The following is a 22,528-nucleotide window of genomic DNA, read 5'->3' as shown; positions in this document are numbered from 1 at the left end:
GTCCATAGATGATTTTTTGGGATGATAACCCATCCCAAGTAGTAGCTTTATCACTGAAATCAGCACATGACTCTAATCCCCACCATTCGAGAAATTGGATTCTTGGCGCTGGTGCATATCCTATTTAAAGCTTATTTTCAGATGCTTAACTATCTTTTAGACAAGTATGTTTGGTAGCATTTTAAAGGGTGAAGTCATACCTTTCATTTGAACCTATTTTTAAACCTGTCTAACAAATATTGAGGACGCACGGACTCTTCAAAGTGTCAACAACAATTATTTTCCTACAATTTACGCCTAAACTGCTACCTTTATTTGAACATTGTGAGGTGTAGTAATGACACTGACACAAGTATCAAAACCCAAAACACTCACAAGACTGTAACAATTCAGGAAATGCATTATATTACACTATTACTTCACCATTAAAGGTGCCTGTGGACCTGTAGTTGAATGTGGGCCCAGGCGAAATTTGTCACTTGCTATCCACCAAAGTGGCAAGTTCTACTTTGATATTTTATAAAAGTCTTAACTTGAACTTAATTTCAACTTAGTAAACTGTCCCAAGAGATGTCTAAGTTACAGCTCACCTTAACACACAAATGCATTAAAATGTGTTTTTATTTCTCTTTGTCATCCTAATAAAAATCATCATCATCATCATCATCATAGTCATCCATGGTCATAGCAACTTCTACATCTTCCTCCTCTTCCCTCTGGTTCGTGCAGGTTTGCAGTTTGCACATTTCTGTGCACTTTAGTTTGTTGGCAAGGCAGGAGCCGTCTGGAAGCTTATAGCTCCGTCCACACTTGCAGGCCATAAGATCCAGAACAGCCATCGGTGCTGGGGGTCCTCGAATCCAGTCTATTAACAGCATACCTGTAACAAATGAAGATGAAAGCTACAAATATCCTAGCTATTTATCTATTTGCTATTTTTAAAGCTTAACACTTTATTATAATTTACAAATTAGAAACATAGCCTACCATTATCATCGGTTTTCCACCCATGCCCGTTTGGCTCTGATATGTATGGCTGAATTTCCAGGCTGTGCCTCCAAACTGCTGCTTGGTAGTTGGCTCGCTGTATATGCAGCTGTAAGCAATCCCTGCAGGGTGGAAGTAGGCTGGATTCCACCTCACCCCTTTTTGTGCAGAATGGCAGGTAACGAAGATCATCGACATCACATATGTTAGATGATGGTGCATCCATCCTGCAGGCAAATTCCTCTGATGCATCCCAGGATGTTCCCAGGGATTTGAAGGACTCTTGAAATGTCCTGTTTCCTTGGACAAGTTTAAGAGCATTGAGTTTTCCTCACCCTGCAAAAGCACTTACACTGTCACAACCTGAAATGCATGCATACTTACAAGAGCATCACATAGGTCAGCTCCATGGTGCTCAGCAAGGCTGTTCATGTTGATGTATTTTGTTCTATTCTGAGTCCCACATTTCAGATACATAGTGGAGTTGATTTTCTTACAGTGTCCTAGACAAAGGATCATTACATCTGTATCCTCACTTGCAATCACTGTAGTTTTATAGCCATTTTTGCTGGAATGATTGGCATGTACGAGCATGCGGGTATCCGCTTCTTCATGGGAAGACTTCAGTTCTTCCACGATTTTCCAATGAACCTAGTCAAGGCCGTTTTGCTGTCTAGATTATTTCTGTTTAGATTAAGTTTTCTCCGCTGTGCAACCTTGTGTCCTGGGGCAATGTTTTTCCATTGAGTGCTACTTGCTGAAAGACGATGCATCTCTCCGCATTCTTGATTGATATATTTCTGTATACATCAAAGACCACATCTATTCACATGCTCTTTCCTCCTTCATGCAGTGCCATGTTCAGCATAGAACCGGCAATCTCTTGAAAAGTTTTGCCATCACCTTTCAGTCTCTGAATAATGCTCATTCCATCGATGATGCAAGCAGAGTTATTTCCAATATATTCAACAGCTATTGCTGATTTCTCTCTCTGGCGAGTGCAGCTTTGGTGGTCTTTCTGACTGAACCATCTGCATTTGAAAGTGACCAGGGCAGTGGACCAAGTGGATGAGCAAGGACATCTCTAATGTGAACACCTCTACTTTGTGAAACGATGATCATTTGCCCAAAGAGATTTCTATCTGCTTTCAAGACCAGCTCCTTGCTGTGTTTTTGTGGGACTAGAAAATGTCTTTAGGTTCTGTTTTTTCATTCTGTCATGAAACTTTGTTTCTGATGACTCTTTCTCTAAATGTTCACTTTTGAACTTCTGATATGCTTTCTCTCCAGTCTGATAAGCTTGCAGCAGATCACAGGCAATGTCTGGTGACACAGCAATTCCTGTGGAAAGACTGATAACATCAGACTGATGGAGACCTAGAGGGTTTATCCAGCCTGTTTCCACAAGTTCTACAAAGGTGTTCACATCTGCTCTATCTTTCTTAATTGTATAGCTCATGATGACTGACACACCCTGTGGATGTGTTCCTTGTCATGTTTCTGAGTTGTCTCATACTGACTTCTACTGACTTCTGTTTTCTGAGGTGAGATAGTATCTTGTGACTGCTCCATTTTCAGGCTGAAACCCTTAGTTCCTCCTGCAGTTTGGGTGTCCATGTTTACATGGCCTTTACATGTCTCCTCAATTGTCTGGTCTACTGGAATCTTTCCAAAAGGATTATTTCCACCAAGCTAGACTGAAAAGGCACCCTTTAAAAAGTGTGCATGAACATAGGGGTGATCGATCTCAAGGCAAGACATTTGCGCAAAGTAGCATGTCAAATATCTGGCAAAGTTCAGTTTAATAATGGCTCTAATTGATGCAGGATGCATCACCTAATTTCCCTCTCGTGATGCTCAAATAAGACAAAGAAGAATCTCAACCATGTCCACATAAGACATCCAGAAGGCGACAGGGTACCGTTGTCTTTTCTGAGGTATGTGAGGTATTCATTGAATTGTGTCAGAATACGCTGACTTGAACCATGTTCAAGGGTTTTCTCAAATCTTTTCTGTGATACTTTTTCACACAAGTTGTTGACTTCTTGCAGTGTTGCTTCCAAGTGAATTATATGTTCCTGATGATTCTCTTCTAACCAAGGATGGAAGCCTTTCCCATGCTAATCTCAAGAAAGCCTCAGCACTTTGTGGAGCCTTACTGCGCGATTATACTTGTGACAAACAATAACCCCTGAGATTGAACCTTCAGCTATCACTCCTGCTTCTATGCAAAGGTCTCATACACCAGCATCTGCAAACCTTTTTCCATTTGTTGCCATAAAGGCAAAGGCGGTATGAAAGACTCCCATCCTTAACATGATGCTCTTGAATGGCTCCCGGTGTTTCCAAGTGATTTCAACAGCTTTTGCATACAATACCTGGTCAAAAACAACAATATTGCTGAGCTGCAGAGATTTCATGATAGTTAAAGACTGGTGAAGTATCTCATTTATTGTTAACTGTGTAGCAGGTGCATTGATTGTTGCAAATAGCCGATACTGCCTTATTGTACTTGTATAACTATCAGGTTATCAATGATAAAGATAATATTTGGAAAGGTTAATCAAGTTACAATATCTAAATATAAGGCTTTTTCTTAAAAAAAAAAAAAAAAAAAAAGACTTAGACTAGAATATCACTTATGGTGGTAGCAAGTGAAAACTTTCACCATATTCAACTATTGATCCCCCAGTCACCTCTAATAGTGGAATAATATTTGGATATTATACATTTCCTGAATTGTTGCAGTCCTGTGAATGTTTTGTTATTTGTGTCAGTGGCATTGCTGTTCCTCACAATGTTCAAATAATGTAACAGTGTAGGCGTAAATTGTAGGAAACTAATTGTTGACACTTTGAAGAGTCCGTGCGACCTATTATTATCCCTATATTTGTGAGACAGGTGTAAAAATGGGTTCAAACTAAAGCTATGAATTCACCCTTTAAAATGTTACCAAATATGCTTGTCTAAAAGATAGAGAAGCATCTGAAAATAAGCTTTAAATAGGATATGCACCAACGCCAAGAATCCAATTTGTCAAATGGACAGATTAAATTCATGTGCTTAAAGGTGACAAAGCTACCACTTAGGACGGGTTATCAAAAAATAATCTAGAGACATGTACCTTTAAAAAAAAAAAAAAAAAGGTTACTAGATTTTGCCACCTTGAGTGGTACCGATAAGTCCAATTTTGGACTTTGGCCCCTGGACTAATATATTCTTGATTCATTACAAATCAACTGAAATATTACAAGCCTTTGCTAGTCGATAAAATTAATTAAATTAACACTGGAGGCGAGAGAATATTTGATCTTTATCTCTTTCTGTGTGGGAGGATTTCCCGTCGACATGTAAGAGGATTTATTTTCACATTGGTATATTTGGCGATCTGTTTTGTTTCTGCTTTGGGAGTTCTGAACTACAGTATTGTAAATGAGCGTGATTGGCGGAAGGATACATGAAAAGAAGGGGGAAGGCGTTTTCTCCTCTCCATGACTTGTGTTCGAGTAACTTCTGCCATGGAGCTAAAGCATGCATGTTCAGTGAGCATGTGTCCTCTTTTTGTTTTTTCTTTTGTGCTTGTTTTAGAGCGTAACGAGCCACTTAAAGTTAATTGTTTGATTGACACAAATATGCGAAGATGACCCGATCAGCGAGCGTGGGGAGGGTGATTTTCAACGAGGAAGGAACTTCAACTGCTGGATATCTGTGTAAACAAGGCGTTCAAAGTCAAGTTACTAAAGAAGTCGGAGCTCTGGATGACACATGGCGAACACAGCTTTACCAAGACTGGGAGGCAGCGCCGTGAGACTTATGCCACAATTTATCAATAGATCGTGAATGCTTGGGCGAACGCAAAAGCCATCATTTCCGAGGAGCCGCACTACGATACTGACTCACAATCACACAGAGCCTGACGTGTTTGATGGAAAACTTGCCCAGTTTCGGATACAAAAGAGGAGGACTTTGAGGGATTTGTGATTGATCAAAAGCAACGTGAGTACATTGTTATTGCTCTCTGCCTTTTTAAAAACTAGCGCTAGCATGTGCTAGCGTATGTTTAAGCATACTGGTAATGGCATGCTACCATGTGTAGCGTCACTGGGAGCTTGGAGGCGCTCCCAGCATGCTTTGTGCCACTGACGATTGAAAGGGTCTTTAAAATGCATGTTCTGTGTTAATTAGTCTGCTAGTTAGTGGTCTAGTTGTTGTATTGGTTTTGGTAGTGTGTTCTAGTTTGTTGCTACTTAGTGATTTAATTTTGCCGTGACACCGTGATTGTGCATGACATGGAGGAATGACTTGCCTGTATCTGCGAGTTGAAAGTGGGTAAGCGAGATCTTCTGCTTACAGTAATGAAAGTGTTCACTGGTGCTCACTGTCTCGTGAGCGCCACACGTCTGCCCGTGCCTGCGCCTTATAATACGGTGTGCCTTATGTTGCCTTATAATAGTGCACCTTAACGTCGTGAAAATACGGTAGTTCCATATTTTGGTTCCTACATTTCTCCTGGATTTGACAAAGACTGAACACCATGTCAATAGTGCTTCTGTTTCTTCAAAATCTGGACTGGGTCTCAGGTAGGATTTGAGGACAAATCTTCTCATTTAGGCGATTGAGATTATATGTGCCATTATCTTTCCAGCAACTGAGAGGATGGAAATACCCCTGTAATTGCCACATTCCTTCTTGCTTTCCTAAACGTATACCATAATACATATCTAAATCATTTACACATACTCACATATACAATTTTCATATTCTGGTCTGACATAGGTAATTTTTTTGAACTTTACTTTTAAATATTTTTTTAAACTCCAGAAGTGAGTCACAATTTTTCAGATCAATTCCCAAATGATTCCACAAATCAACACCTTTTACAGATACACACCTTTGCTTAATATTTGTTCTTGTTTTGGGTTTTTTGTAGACACTTATATCATAAGGACTGTGTCTAATTTCAAACAACTTCTGAGTACTGTGGCAGAGTAAATTGTTATAAATTTTATACATTATTTGTGCTATTTTAAAATCCACCAAGTCATAAAATTTAATTGCATTTAATTTAATAAATAGTGGATGTGTTGGTTCTGTATATTTTGATCGATTAATAATTCTTATAGATTTCTTTTGCAATTTGAAAACGGTGTTAGTATTTGTTTTATATGCCATTCCCCAGAATTCCACACAATAGGTCAAATATGGTATTAATAGTGAACTATATAATATATACAGTGATACCTCAGCTCACGAACATAATTGGTTCCCAGAAAGAGTTTGTAAGGCGAAAAGTTTGTCTTCCGAACATTTATTTCCCATAAGAAACCATTAAAATGAGAATAATCCGTTCCCAGGTCCCTATAAAACATAATTTTCTACTAAATAAGCCTTAAAACTACACAAAAATATACCTTATTTTATGTATAATAAATGTGCTATTGTATTGTAATTAAAGAAATAAACTGTACTGTATAATAAAGTCGTTTTATTTACCTTTGTGTTGGTAGTTCTTAAGGATGGTAGCAATGGTAGATTTACTTCATTCGTGAGCGTTTCACCGCGTAGAGTGTTTATGGAACGGTTGCGGCTCATTCGCACTTTCGTGCTCACTGGAGCGGAGGAGGTGTGTCCCTTGGTGAACAAGGAAGTGGAGCACTTTAGCGAGTCAACAAAAAGTGAGCACCGCCAACTACTTTCACCTCTTTCCTGGGACTAAACTGTCGTGGCACTATTTTCTCCTTTTTTGAGGTACGTGATAGCACTTTCGCTTTTTTTAGTGGCGCGAACTCCATTGACTACAATGCAAACGCGCTGCCGTCCCTCGCTTTTGGCGAGAACGTAGCATTAGGCTTAACACTAGCCTGTGGTGGGGTCTTTTTCGGTCCCATAATAGCAAAAGTACACTCAATATGGTCCAAAATGTCTATCAAACACAAACCGCGTCCGCACTAAAAGAAAGGGGGTGACGAATTGGGACGCCGTGAGCGTGCGTCAGCTTCTCGTGGCCGCCACCGTGGTGCTGTTCGACTGCGTGGTTTGGTTCGTCCGCCGAAAACTAGTTCGTCAGCAGAGACTATATACTCGCGAATTTAACACTTTAATCCCTGAGGCTAAGCCATTTGGCTTGGTTTTATTGGTTTTATTACAGATTTGATCAAGAATTGTGGAAGTTATCTGAGCATAAGTGGCACTGCTACACCTCTTTTCTGCATATGTGATTGGATTATGTGATGGGTGCAGCTGCTGCTCACTCAATCATGTGGTGACAAAGAACTCATTGAATATTCAGTTCACTTGCAAAGAGGTCGTTATTTAGCAGGGTGTGCCTGGAAGCCGCTAATCTGGCAGGTAATGGCTGCACTTGTAAAACAAAGGTGCCTAGTTGTAGGCCACTGGGTTGTTGATACACAAAACACAGTGCCATTTGGCTCACTTCTGGGGACTGGGGAGGGGTAAGGAAAACCCTGGGTTTGAAGTGTTAATGTTCGTGAGGCGAAAAGTTCGTGAGCTTAAGCGTTCGTAAGCCGAGGTATCACTGTATAATGATTTCATGTTTAAAACATCCTTACTTTTATAGAGTATCCCTATAATTTTTGACATTTTCCTTTTAACAGATTCTATGTGTGGCTTCCAACATAATTTATCATCGATAACAACTCCAAGGAATTTATTTTCATTCACCCTTTCTATTTCAATTTGAATATTATATTAAACAATTTCCTGTCATTCATAGACCAGCTGTCCTTTTTCAAATCGCATAAGTACATACATTCTCGCTTAAATTCATTGCTCCATTTGTCCCACAGTCTCTCCAACAGGCATCTCCAGTGTCCCGGTATCTTTTTTTGGATTGGTGTAATAAAAGCTCTCATAACATTCTTCCAGCAGAATTTCCGCCAAATTTTCGACCCAGTTGTATTCCATTGCCAGTGACAGATCCTCTCCCATGATCTATCAATCACAACATTCCCTTCCTTTTCCCATTTCTGCTTTATGTAATCTGTGTTTTCCACCTTTGATGCTCTTATGCCCTTATACAATTTAGAAACAATCTTCTTACAAGTAGTAGATTCCAGTAATTGTATAACCTCCTCTAACAGTCCTGGTTTTTGTAGTTTTATCTTGTCTTTTAGGGGGGTTTGATGACCGTCACGTTGTATCCTCTTCTTGACATGTCTTCGGTTGCCTCTTCAATGGTGTCATATGTTTTGGTCCCATCCTTGTATCTGACTCTCAGTCTAGCAGGGAAGAGGGTCTGAAATGGGATGTGATCTTCCTTCAGGGCCTTTCGAACCTCAGCAAACTGACGTCTCTTTAGTCACGAAGCTCAGGAACTTAACGATAATGGAACGCGGTGGCGCTTCGTCCGGTGGTTGCGGCCCAGCTGACCTGTGCGCCCTTTCAATGTTTAAATCCAGGTCACTCTCCGGCACGTCAAGTCCTTCCCGTAGTAGCTTTTCCACAAACACGACCATGGTCGGCGAGTCTGCCTCGGCACCTTCCGGAACTCCATAAATCCTCAGATTCTCACGCCGGGAGCGACCCTCCAAATCCAGCAGTTTATCTTCCATGTTTGCGTGTAGCTTTAGCATTTCTGCTACCACTACTTCTGTGTTTTGGGCCCTTTCCTCCACTTTTCCGATTCACTCTTCAGCTTCGTCCAATCTCTTGTTCGCCTTCAAAATATATTTTTTGAGGATATCAAATTGTTCTTTGTTCTCTCGGCGAAAATCCCTTATTTCGCGCAAGATTATTTCCACATCCGTCATTTTCCCGTCCATAGTTTGCCTTATCACCGTCGTTGCCCGTTAGCACTGTGTCGTTAGTGCTCCCGCCCGGTGTATTTCCTCCCACCGCACTCTTTTCTACTCCTTCAGTTCAAATTATTGGTAGTTCTCTCACCCCTGCGTTCTCAAATTATTGTCGACTAGATTTTCTTCGTTTGAATCGGGGAATTTTTTAAACTTAACTGGTTCTGTCGGGAGCTCTTTCAACACGCAGCCATTGCACGGTGTTCCGACCGAAAGTCCGGATTACATAATTTTCATCAGAAATTAAATGGTACATTACAATTACTGTTGATGACATGTCCTCTCCTGCCTGCCCAATTTTTAGGTGAGCAACTGTAACCTTTACCGCTTAGGGAAGAAGAAAGGGCTTCCCAGCAGGATGGTGGTGTCCATCTTTGATCCCCCCGTCAACTGGCTGCCTCCTGGCTATGTGGTCAACCAAGACAAAAGCATTTCTGACAAATTGGATTCAGATGAGGTCAGTGGATTGCATACTGGTATACCTTCCATCAAGGCTCAGTGTACTTCCTTTTTTTCTTTTCTTTTGGTAATTGAATTAAATTAATCCCCTGGGTGAGAGAGAGCGATTGAATGACCTCCCAGCCATGTTCCGTAGTCATCATGATGTGAAAGGTAATGATTTTTAGTCTGGTTATTCTTTAAGGTGACTCGCACTCTAATCACACTCTTAATTGTGTTGCAATGTGACACTGCAGGTTGTGATAATTTATGCATTACATGATTGCAACACCGTTCACTTGTTACTCCCTACACAGCTTTCAAGACATTCACTGTCTTTTTAACTCATTCGCTCCCAGCCGTTTTCACTGAAGCACCCCCCTTCGCTCTCGGCTGTTTTTCTGTATTTTGACTGATTTTGCAAGGCCCACAGTATATTGTTTTCTATTGCTATAAAAACATGCATCCTACCAAAATAAATGGTAAATTGACTGAAAGATTACTCTTCTTTCATCAGGAAAAAAAGGGTATTTGTATCTATTTCCGTTTTGCAACAATTAGCATTAGAATTTAACTAAGTTTAATTATTATTCACAAACCTGTTGAAAACACTGGGAAAATGAGCTTGTTGGAAATGGCCCTGGCTGATCTCTTTTACTCTGTTGCCACCTGCTGGACGTTTTTTGTGATAACTACCATTGCCTTAAGTGACCTCTTCAGGTCAGAAGCTGCATCAAAGCCTTCTGTATGCCCGAGCATAAAAAATAAAAATAAAATAAAAAATATATATACCGATATATAAATATGGTTTTGGGAGTGATGAGCAGGTGGCCAGATGGACAGATGAATAATTCGGCACCAACACACTTCTCTGTCAGACTTATATAGTGAGCAAATGGATCTGATTGGCTCCGGCCAGACATGCAGGTAACCCTGATAGGTCCTGAAACAAGACTGAAATGGCTTTATCTGATTCGCTGCTGACTGACACGGGGTAAAACTGATTGGCTTCTGACCAGATAAAGAGATTAAAGATTCCTGACATCACATAGCTTCAGACATCACATAGCTTCCGACCAGTTGAAACTAGTTGCTGGTTACACGCTGATGGCTCAAATCAGACACTTGCCCCAAACATAACAGTCATGACATTTGTAACAACTATGGCGTATGGCCCAGTCCACACTCTAATTTTTTTTGGTTTGCTTCTTCTAAAGTAAATTCTCTGCAGTTGCATAAAAATTCCAAAGCCCAGACAGGATCTAAGTTTGGTTAGCTCTGCAGGTGGTCACCCAACCACCAACAAAGCTCTTTTGAAGCCGCTGACCAGGTGACAAAGGAATTTATGTGTCTGCCGAAGGAGTGTATTCAAGCCCGCCATCTCGGAGCCCGAGCAAATGGCTCCAATGATTTGGAATACACAAACGACTGATCAAAGGAATGTTCATGACCACTTATCAATCACAAAGGATATTCTGGCGTCTCGCCCTTCCAGGGGGGGCCCTCCTGGAACGTCTAGATGGAGCAACAGCACCGTCAAGTGGTGAAACTTGGAACTATCCTTAGTGACAATTCATATAAGTAACCACATGTTACACATTTATACCATGATAATTCTTGACAGATAACTGAACTACGAATGATTCATGTTATGTCTTCGTGTGTATGAATGTCCTATTTCATTTGTACTCCATAAAGAATGAAAGGTAATCAATATCTTTCAGTTCAGTCAGATTAGACAAGTAGAAGTTACCTCACAAGTTAGTTTATGATGCATTAATTACGATGTGTGTTAAACGGGTGGTGTGGGGAAACTGATTTGCCAGACTGACCAAATTTAATGCCAAATTATTAATCCCTTTAATAATTTTTTTTAAGTCTGCGCGAGCAAACAGAAAGGGTGTGCCACCCCCTACTGAAGCCCCGCCCACAGACTTTAAAAAGACGAGAGGATCTCTCTCTCTCTCTTTTGCCTCTTCCTCTTCCAACATCATCATCCTCAGGCTAAGTACCTGCAAGTTTCCCAGCCTGCTTCAACTCTTTGTTCCAAGAAACTTGCTAAACACGTGGCCCCTTTTGTCCCTGGCAGCAACCGTTGCCGAGAGCAGACACTCGCTCCACGCCACGCCAAAGCAGGTGCAAACTACAACGCTGACCCCAAAGACTCTTTTACTCCCTTTTTTCCTTGTTTTTTTTCCCCATCGGTGATTGCCCGCCAGCGGCGAGCTCAGCGGCTCCGGGGTACACTTGCCACGTACCGCCGGACTCAAGGTTGTTGCACCTAAGCCGCCCAGCACCTCACCTGCTATTCGGTGGCGCTCCGCCGCGGTGCTAGCTCACCTCCAACGGCTGGCCTTCCCCGTACGCAGGCACGTAGCGGACCGAGCTCCAACACCTGGAGTCGGACAGCTGTCCAGCAGAACCAACCTCGCCGGAGAATCAACCTCGCCGAGTCGCCGACCAATCAAGGGACGAGCCGCGCAACTACGTCAGCCCCCGAGCGGCTTCCTCGCTCACCTGTGGAATAGCCCCTTTTTTTTATTTTTTGCCTTTTTCAACGAACATTGACTATTTTTCCCCCTTTTAAAAGGACCGCCTTTTCTGTTCGCTTTTGACGCAACACCTATTCTCGTAAGTCCACGTTCCCCAAATCGGTACCACTGTGCGCAACTTACGTTTGAAACATATCACAGATCTGGCAGGTCAAATTTCTCTTTTCCCTGTTTCCTTATTCATTCGCATTCCTTCCTTATTTTCATTAGCTTTATTTTATTTCTTTTCTTCTGACGGTAGATAGGCAGTGTTTTGATTCTGTAGTGTAGCAATCGTGAATAAATGCATGTTTTATTAACTCCGCCTAAATCATCTGTGTTTCCGAGTGGATTATTATTCTTTTGTTAGTACAACGAACCACTGAATATCGAGTGTGGCGACTTTAGATTATAAATGACTGATGAAGAAAGGATTTTGGTCGTTGTTTGCTCCTGTTAACCCAAAGCAAAGCCAACGTGGTGCCCCTAGAGGTTATCGAGGTAGATATAATTTACCTCTGTAACGTCCAGATTATTAATTCGTCCAAAAGACGACCCAATTATCGCTACACATTGCATCAGTTCAAATCAGACACTTGCCACAAACAAAACGCAGTCATGTCAAATCAGACACTAGACACAAACAAAACAGTCATGACAATTAGGTAATCCCTTTTTCATCTACTTTTAAAACACATTTAATAAACCCATCTGTATTCTTTTGCTTTTGGCACACCATGGGACTTAACATTGTTTTTGGTGTTTTGCGGTGTGTGCTGTATTTTGTGTTATGAATCTGATGTGTATTCTATTTATCTATGTATTTATTTATTTATTTATTCACTCACCTACTTCTTATTAATTTACTGATGCAAACTTGATTTACTTGTATACAAAAAATGTATACGGTACTCAAAATGTTTGCTTTGTTGTTGTTTTTATATTATCTTATTCTTTACTGCACGACCGATTTCTGTTTCATGTACAGCACTTTGTATACAGCAATGCTTGTTTTAAAGTGCTTTATAAATAAAGTTGAGTGGAGAGTTGAGTACCAGCACAAACACCATAACAGGGGTAAAACAATGCTTTAATATGGTGAGGTCACTAATCGTAATGCATATGAATGATACTAGCAACACAAAAACTCGGGTATTTTGTAGATGTAACAATAATGTAACTATATGAATATGTCTGTTATTTACACATTTTGATAACTTGTCGATCGATTAGCATCAGCGCTACACAACTGATATAATTGGCATCTTGACATGCCTCAAGAGTCAGTCGTAAACAGAGAGAATCCGGTCACTTTTTAAAATAAAACGTTTTAAAGCCTCGGCTATTCAATTAACCGAAAGTACAGTCAGTTTTTTTATTCTTTCAACTGTGCGGCCCGCCGCGGCTCGGTCCAAAGTGGGCCCACGGCCCGGTACCGGTCCGCGACCTGGTGGTTGGAGACCACTGCATTAGATTACACAAACTCACACTCAACACTGACGAGACTGCAGCGACACGCAAACTGATCCATTCAGGAAGTCCAAATATGGGCGTAGTTTACCAATCTTTTAAATGAGGCTTTTCACATGTTTCAGAAATTTTCACGTTTTAATAAATGACATGTTTTCCATTATTTTTGAGTGGATGATGTGGGTCCATATTTATACAAATTGTTTTGAAACTTAAAGAGATTGTTCGGATTTTTTAACATGAATCAATCAATCAATCAATCAATCAATTTCATCCTCACCTTCAGTGTGCGATCATCACTGACTTACCCCTGACAGCGTTCTGTGACACGAGTTCTGGTCCGGTGTTGGACGAGAGGAAAATAGCCCAGCAACATAAGATATAGTTTGTAAGAGAAAATGTATAAATGCAATGCAATTAAATGAAATGAACATGTAGTTATTCTTGCAAACATAATGGTACAACCATACGCCACAAACTAACATTTTCACCATAAAGAGTAAATAACATGAAAACGCTGCGGGAAAATCAATTTTTACAAGTTTGGTGGGCTTAGTGGGTGATAACGTAAGATGGCCGCCGCCGGTGGCTTCACTTCTCACTATAGTGAATGTGACATTGTGAGTCCCTTCATATATAAGTCTGTGGATGTTGCTCACCGTAATCCAAGGAACGTAATCCAAGGAACGCTCAATAAATTGATGTGAATGCGGGAGAGGGAACATTGATTATGAGGAAATCGAATGTGACCTACAGCGGCCGAGCATTTATACCATCAACAGAGTGACATGGCAAATTGCTTGCTGCTCAAATGGAATATGAGGAATAAGCGGTTAAGAAGAAGGATGGATGGATGGATAGATGGAGGGAGGTAGGGAATAAGGATGAAGATGACCCATTCTGTGTTTCTGTCACGGTTACTGTTTGAGATTGTAAGCTTTTATGAGTAGACTGTGTGCGTGCGTGCGCGCACTCTTGTGTGTTTATTAGTTGAGCTTGTTACCCGTTTCTTTCTCTTTTCTGAATGGCTTTAAATCGGTAGCAAGGACCGTTCTAGGTTTACATTTTTTTTCATAAAAACGCATCTCTGGGAAACCAAAACAGGCTTAAGCCATCCTCCCGACGGTTTGAACAAAAACCGGCAACGCAACGGCATTATACAAATTCAGGTGGCGATAAAACGCATACGAATAGCCAGCCAGCAGAGACGCCGTGGTTTGCTGACGTCATATCTGATTCAGGAGTGCATCACTGGGCAGATTTTGCACGGGTAATTTATAAATCATGAAATGCTCGGTTAACATGTTTTGATTCGATAAGCCGCTCATTTTGTTGTGTATATTATATTGTTCAAAACAACATTAAAATTTCTTCTGAGCCATCTCATACACTTCAAAGGGTTTGTTGTAAAGAATCCTAGGTTTTGTCTTTCGGAGTTCCAAAGGGTGTCGCTGTTGGTCCACGTACTGAGTCTCCTTCTTGTACCTTATCTGTAGATAATCCAAAAGGGAGGGGCCACCTTTTCCCCAAGGGAAAGGTGTCATTTCAAGGGGTGGAGCATACCGGTTTTCTCCTTCAAACAGGTGGTCACCTCTATCTTCCTTTGTCCATCGTTGATCTGACATCCATCATTAGCCTGGTTTACATGGAGCCATGTATTCTGATTAGAATTAAAGGTCCCCTTATATGTAATGTACACTTTTGGGGGGTTTTGGTCATAAATATACCTTGCTACAGCCTTACAAAGTCCCCAAATTGTAAGATAAACGATCCATGTTTCCCTTTTCTGTGGCTGTTTGTATCAAAGTAGGTCAAATCGCACTCTCAAATGGGCTGTTTTAGCAGGTCGGTTTTACACGTCACTAGCTCAGCGCAAACTCCACCCTCACAATTTTCAATCCCACCCGCCGCCGGAGATTTCCAACCCACGAACAAACAGCAGTAGCAGCAGGAGGACAGCATGAGAGCAAAACAACCCCATAGGAACTGCTCTGAACCAGATTGTGCAGAGGACAACAAAAATATTTTTCTTCTGCCACAGAAAGGCTTGTGGTTGGACTGTATTTATGCATTAAATTTGACCAAGCAACTCCCAAATCGTATTAGAGTGGGGTGTCCGATTTCGCGGTCCTTTATCTCCGGCCCGGAGGGTCGTGGAGGGCCGGCACCGACGCTGATGGAAAGCCGAGGTCGAGCCGTTTATGGGGATGTATTCATTTACCGCGTAAGACTTATGGTTCGACCGGTACGGGGGTGTCAACTATCTCCCGAGAGTCCAGGTGGCCGATTTTGCAGCCCCGTATCTCCGGACTGGACGGTCGTTGGAGGGCCGACACTGACGACGATGGAAAGACGAGGTCGACCTGGTTCCGGGGATGTGTTCATTTTCCCCGTAGGACTTATGGTTCGACCGGTACGGGGGTTTCAATCGCAGTAGCTGCACCCGAAAAATGGGCATTGTGAGCAGAACATCTTTCACTTACCACGGATCGGTAACAACTATTGAAAGAAAAGCATTGCCAATATTCCTTCAGGTGCAGACGTGAAGACTCCGTTTGTAAACAGGAGCACACGGAAAAGATGAGACTTGGCCACACCCAACTCATTTTGTAGTCAAAAACACACGGAAGTCTGGCGAGCCTTGGCCACTCACATCAGAATCCGCTCGTTTGATGCTAGGATAAAAGGATCTTCCTCGTGGAGACTGCGACTCTACAACAAGGTACAATTTCGTGAACATTTCTTTTGATACAGTATTAGGACGCCCAGAGGATGGTTGGTGTCATTGCTAAAAGCTCATTTCAGGTGATCTTTAAGTCGACGGGCCAAACAGAATTAAAATGCTCCAAATAAAACACCTCAATCGGAAGTAAAAGGCTTGAATTCGAATGGAATTTCATTCGGAATCACAGGGGTGGTATGTTTCTTTCGCCAATCCGAATGAGCATCATGTTTTCACTTCATTCAGAATGGCGAGGCTGAGTGCGGTATGCGTATGTTCTGTCTTGACGTAAATGCATCATGAGGTTGTCGTTTCCACCCACTAAAATGGCGGTCTCCCCAAGAGCTTGCGCGAGGGGAAAACTTGTTTTAATGTACTGTACTTTAAACTTGTTTTTATCCAGATGTTGCTTCAACTACTGTGCTAAATGACGAATGACCTCGATGTCCGTGCCTCTCTACGACTGCCGTGGGCCTGATCCTATTAAATGAGGGGAGCATATAAATGGCAGATCGGAATGGATCACGTCACATGTAAACAAGTGACCAGAGATTGTCAGTTGGAATGATTTCAATCGGAATGACTAAAGTCTTCATGTAAACTCGGCTACTGTAGATGACTTATCCCTACCGAAAGGATGATGTAGATGCTGGTTTAATCAATCAAAGATTCATCGATTCTTGTCACTTCACACCAATATAAAAACAAAGTTTTCAACATGGATTTAAAAGCATTTACACGGGAGGCTGACTTCACTTCTGTTGGCAGCTTATTCAATTTGTGTGCAGCATAACAGCTAAATGCAGCCTCACCATGTTAACTTCGAACTCTGGGTTCCAATAGTTGGCTCAAGTCTAGATCTGAGAAGCCCTGCTGGGTTTGTATTTAATCAGCATTTCTTGAATATATTCAGGACCCAAACCGTTCAGTAGGTGTAGTCGAGCTGCTCCAGGATGTAGTGTGTATTGTGGGGTTAAATAAACTGAGGAGGGGTTGGGGGTGGGGTATATTATGAAGACCTGTGCTGGTGCTGTTAACGGCAAGGTGGCTACAGTGTAGTGCTTGATTATCTAAAGAATCATACATTATGGTACAATATTGTACTATAGTGCCCCTCGCTGCCACAAACCCGCCGAGCAGCACCGCGCCTTTTGCACATTTTAACTATCTCTATGTCCGGCGACGAACGGCACAGCAAGAGCCACGGCCAGTGGCTACGGCGCACTCACTCTTCATGCACCCAATATTGGCGCCACACTGAGTACTGAGTACATTTCAGAGGCTCTTCTGGGGGATATTCATGAAAAGCAGCCCTCAGTCGTCTTCTTTATCAGCGTAGTAGCAAAACGTAGAATTTCTCTTCAGCTTCTAAATCACTTGAATCTGACTCGGTGGTCGGCATCTTGACTCCATCATACACATTCATGTGCACATCACGGACAGTCGGAAAACATAGTTCCCTAAGACCATTACACCCAATAAGTAATGCCTTCCACTTCAGCAACCTCACATAAACTCAACTCAATAACTCATCCACCATCTATGTACAATAAGCATTTTTTCATTGCATTGTACTGCGTAAGAACTTAATTTAATCATTCTACTGTGAGGAAAAGTGGTTCAGATAATGGATGATGGATGGATGATGTAATTTAATGTGTTTTTTTTTTTTAAGTACTGTGTTGAAAGTATATATGGTATAAAGTTTAATTTGTTACATCTTTTTGCATATTTAATTTTTATAAAAAAATTTGATAAAATTTAATTTTGAAACAAAATGTAATGATTCGATTTAAGTTGAGGACTACCTGTACTTGATTCTTAAAATAGTTATTGATTAATTTGATAATTGATTACTTGTCAATTAAAAGTGTATTCAAGTATCTCCTCAAAAAGTAGAAGCCAAACGTCCGTTTGTCACTATTTAAAAAATGCGCATGGCAGACATCCTATCAGCTCTTTGCTCATCCGTGGGGGTGGGACCAGGGGCGGGTGCGCATGCTCAGCTAAGAACAAGCACGCACGAGGTCGTTACGGCAGATTGATTGACGGGATCGAGAACCAATTGTTAAGATGATCCACCCGGAAGACGGAGAGACAAAGGATCCTTGAATACACCTTTAATCAATTAATTTTGACAGTTCTATTACAGTTTATAGTAATGGTGGGATGGTTTTGGATATTTGTTTATGCGTCTTATTCTTATACGATTTCTGCCTTCCTTCATTTTTAGGCCAAAGAAGAGCTTCTGTCAAATGGGCGTTCTGGTAATGACTGTGGTGAAGTGATGACCGAGGTCAATGATGAGGGAGACCTGCTTTTAAAGAATGAGCAAAAAGATGAGGTCAACATGGAGGATGATTTAGAGTACTATAAGGAACACATCAAATTCATCGACAATATGCTGCTAGGATCTGGTGCATTTGCTAAAAAGATCTCTCTGAGCAGCTACCCGCCATCTCTAACCCCTGCCGCAGGCCCATCACCAACCATGGAGACCCCATATGAATGGAAAGCCCCCCCAAAACCCCCATATCCCTCAACCCAGCACCACTCAGAGCCACTACCCACCGTATCTTCAGCTGAGGACTTTGACTACAGCTCATGGGACGCTATGTGTTACCTGGATCCCAGCAAGGCAGGTGAGGAGGATGACTTTGTGGTGGGTTTTTGGAATCCGTCAGAGGACAACTACGGCACCGAGCTTGGAAAGCAGTCAATCTCTTACGACTTGCACACAGAGCAGTGCATAGCAGATAAGAGCATCGCTGACTGTGTTGAGGCTCTGCTTGGTTGCTATCTGACCAGCTGTGGAGAGAGAGCTGCTCAGATGTTCCTTTGCTCATTGGGCCTGAAGGTGAGCTGACTATTACTCTTGTGTATCTTATATGAGTTCCAGAGTTCCAGTTCTTGCCTAGACAAAATTGGTATGCTGGTATGTTGGTATCCCGCTATGAATGTGTGTGTGTGTGTGTGTGTATATATATATATATATATATATATATATATATATATATATATATATATATATATATATATATATATATATATATATATATATATATATATATAAAAGAATCGAGATTCTCATGTATTAATGGAATCGATATTAAAATCCAAAAATCGATTTTATGTAAATTAGAAATGAAGAAGAAGGGGAAAAGGCAGTTGTAGCCCACATGCTGTTTTTGTGGAAAAAGGCACTTACAATAAAAAATTAAATGTTTAAACAAAACAAAAAAAGACACTTTAATGTCTCTATTTGTCATTTTGTCTTGCAAAGCAAACTGGAGTAGAAGATCATAACAATGTTGTGCATATCTGTAAATTGAAGTAGAAATCATTTGTCAATCAAATAAGTTTGAATCGAAAATCGTTTGAATCGAGAATTGAAAATCGATTCTGAATCTAAGCGTAGACCCAAAAAACCGTAATCGAATCGAATCGTGAGACAGTCAAAGATTCCCAGCCCTAATATATATATATATATATATATATATATATATATATATATATATATATATATATATATATATATATATAGGGGTGCAACGGTACAGGTAGCCCACGGTACAGTCCGTACCTCGGTTTTTGGGCCACGGTTTCGGTACGTGATTTGTGCATTTAAGAGAACAATTTTTTCCCCCAAAATTCACTTTATTTTGCTTCTGAGCAAAAATTGCATTGTGTAACGAGTTTTAACACTATGCGGTACTGTAATATATATACACATAATAATAATAATAATAATAATAATAATAATAATAATAATAATAATAATAATAATATTAATAATTAGAGATAGACCGATATGCTTTTTTCAGGGCCGATACCGATTCCGATTATCGGTAGTCAAGGAGGCAGATAACCGATATTTGAAGCCGATATTCATTTGCAGTAAAAGTTAAAATGTTGGCACCAAATTTTTGAATAATGCAAACCCTAACCGTTCTTTACAATGGATTCTCACACTGCACTTTTCATTTTACATCCTTCTATCTGCAATAAGACGTTGGTGGCGGGGGGAGTTAAATGTGGGGGCCAATGTGACATTACCTTTTATAGCATTTGGGATACTTGTAGTTTTATTCTATAAATGTTATATTTTTATTTTTATTTTAAAGTAATAGGAGGAACCCTGTCATTCAAAATGTGCATCAGCTGTGGCATTACTTATTACTACAGCAAAAAAAATTAAAAAAATTCCATGAGAAAAACTATTCATCCCTGAACACCATACAGTTCTTGTAGACCTTATTATAATTATTGTTATTGTTACCATATAGACAGTTTTGATAAGCTGAGGATCTTAAATCGAGAACAGCAATATCATGCTACTCCTCTCTACAAGAGAACTGTCAAAAGACACTTCATCATGTAGTTTACTGCCACTTAGGATGCCCCAATCAACGCAGAAAAAGGTAGAGTAAAATAACTTGGTTATAATAATAGTAAGAATAACTTGGTTAAACAGACATTGTTGCGGTGGACCGCTGCCACTTTCTGCTGTTTAATGTGTTTTACACTTATAGACACGTGTGTGTATATGGGCCCACTATTCTCTCACTACTGTACTGTACTGTATCACTTAATGGCACAATTCACATTAACAAGCACTGTCTTAGCTGTCCACATGAATAGTTACTAACACATGAGAAAGTTATACAACACACCAAACATGAGCTCATTATTCAAAGTATGAGGCACGTAACGAAATTACATCACTGAACATTAATTGCAGCCGACTACGGCCGTAGATGTTACATATTAGTGGCATCCATTGAGAGCATAATGTCCCAACTGACAGCAGACATGACGTGAAAAGAGAGACAAAACGAGCAAATAAGCACACTATACTTTAGTGCACTTCTCTACTAATGCCAAACATACGGAAGAGAACACGTTCGTGTAGTTAAACGGTGTTTGAGACACTTAATTAGTTACGGAGCGGACTTTAACGAGGTGCACAACGAGCTGTCAATCAAATCGACGTCGAAGCTTAAGGCACACAATGGCAAACCAGTGCGACAAATAAACACAATATAAAGTAACTAAACGCTATTTAGTGTCACTGTGGCATCTCACTGCATAATAACCGCTATGCAACAAGTAGTGGACGTGACCCAGAATGCAATGTGTGCGTCACGAGAGGTAAATATAATGACATTACTCTACTCTTAACATGGAACTAGACAATATAATAATGACAACTGTTAATATTTGGAACCTTTCTAACAAACATTATTTACTTAATTAAGTGAAAATGTGTGTGATTCCCTCCCCGAGTAGTTCAAGTAGCGAATTAACTACTGGGTGTTAGCCTACATGCTAAGCTGAACACACCACTGTTAGCTAGCGGGGATTCAATGCAAGGCAATGCAGCTCCATTCATATAGTGCATTTAATACACAAAATAATTCAATGTGTTTAGCTTATCATGGTGAAACGATCGGCGGAGTCTCTTCTCTTTTAACTTACCTTCGAAGCATGTGTCTGTCGCGTTGTGTCCGTGGGTGCGTGTGTGACCGGCTACTGTGATACAGGCATACACTACTGATTGGTTCTGGCTCTTGCACGGCTAACCAATCAAATGCTGCTATGGGCGTTACATTGCTGGAGTTGGACTCCATAACAGACAGAGACGCTCTGGGCTGCATTCGAAGCGAAAAGACGGAGTTTTAAATGGATCGCTCATATCGGCCGTCAGATTAATAAAACAGACCGATACCGATATGTACCAATATGTCAAATATCGGCCCCGATTATCGGCCCGACCGATTATCGGTCTATCTCTATTAATAATATTATACAAAAAATTCTGTGTACATCAGGGCAAAGACGCTGGAAGTGTTTGTTCATATTGCTCGTGTTTCCTTTAACTCATTTTAGCCAGTCGCGAATTGCCGTGGGATCTTATTACTTTTTACGACATAAAAGTGGCCATTTTTCAAAAATATTCCTTGTACCTAACCCTACCATGACTTTAAACTTCAAACGTGGAAGAAAACCGAAAAAAACATTAACATTCATCAGTCATTTGAGCTTTTTTATGTGTATTGAGAATTCCTACTGTGTGTGGTCATTGAACGCACCATTGCAGAATGTGAACGTGTTCTGGCTTTTCTTTTGTTTATATGCCATAAATATTCATTTTCTTGTTTCAAAACCTTTTTCTAAAACTCAAAAACACACGTGTCTTCTTCATGCGTTTATTGAAAAAGGGACTCGCGGTAGGGGATAAAAAAAATTAAAAGAATCAGTGGGAACAACTACTTTGACACAAGACGGGGGAGGGCGGATGTGTCATTTGTTTAGTTTTGTTCTCGTCTCTTTGCTGTTGATGGCCAGCGCGGATTCACGGGAGTCGTAGATTGGATGGCGGCGATGTAGTAATAATAATAATGTAATTAAAAACATCGTGATATTCTATTTTGGGAAGATCGCCCACCCCTACATATGTATATTCAAAAAGCAGTAACTGAGACACATTACTCCCTAAATTCTAAAGTAGACGATTAACTAAACTAGTTAACTGGCAAATAAACTGACCTACTACAATCAAAGCATGA

General features: G+C 40.7%; 1 protein-coding gene across 1 annotated transcript in view; it reads left to right on the top strand.

Annotated features, from left to right (window-relative positions):
• The window catches only part of dicer1 (dicer 1, ribonuclease type III), a 419,383-nt gene that overhangs the window by 310,917 nt on the left and 85,938 nt on the right, over positions 1-22,528 (top strand). The window contains exons 23-24 of the mRNA XM_077540060.1: positions 9,103-9,255; positions 18,193-18,816. Coding sequence (XP_077396186.1) covers positions 9,103-9,255; positions 18,193-18,816 — 777 coding nt within the window. The remainder of the gene's footprint in view (positions 1-9,102; positions 9,256-18,192; positions 18,817-22,528) is intronic.

The sequence above is a fragment of the Festucalex cinctus genome, chromosome 12 (genome assembly GCF_051991245.1).
Source record: "Festucalex cinctus isolate MCC-2025b chromosome 12, RoL_Fcin_1.0, whole genome shotgun sequence".
NCBI lineage: Eukaryota > Metazoa > Chordata > Actinopteri > Syngnathiformes > Syngnathidae > Festucalex > Festucalex cinctus.
The sequence above is the reverse complement of the archived record's forward strand: the minus strand, read 5'-3'. Positions and strand labels throughout refer to the sequence as shown.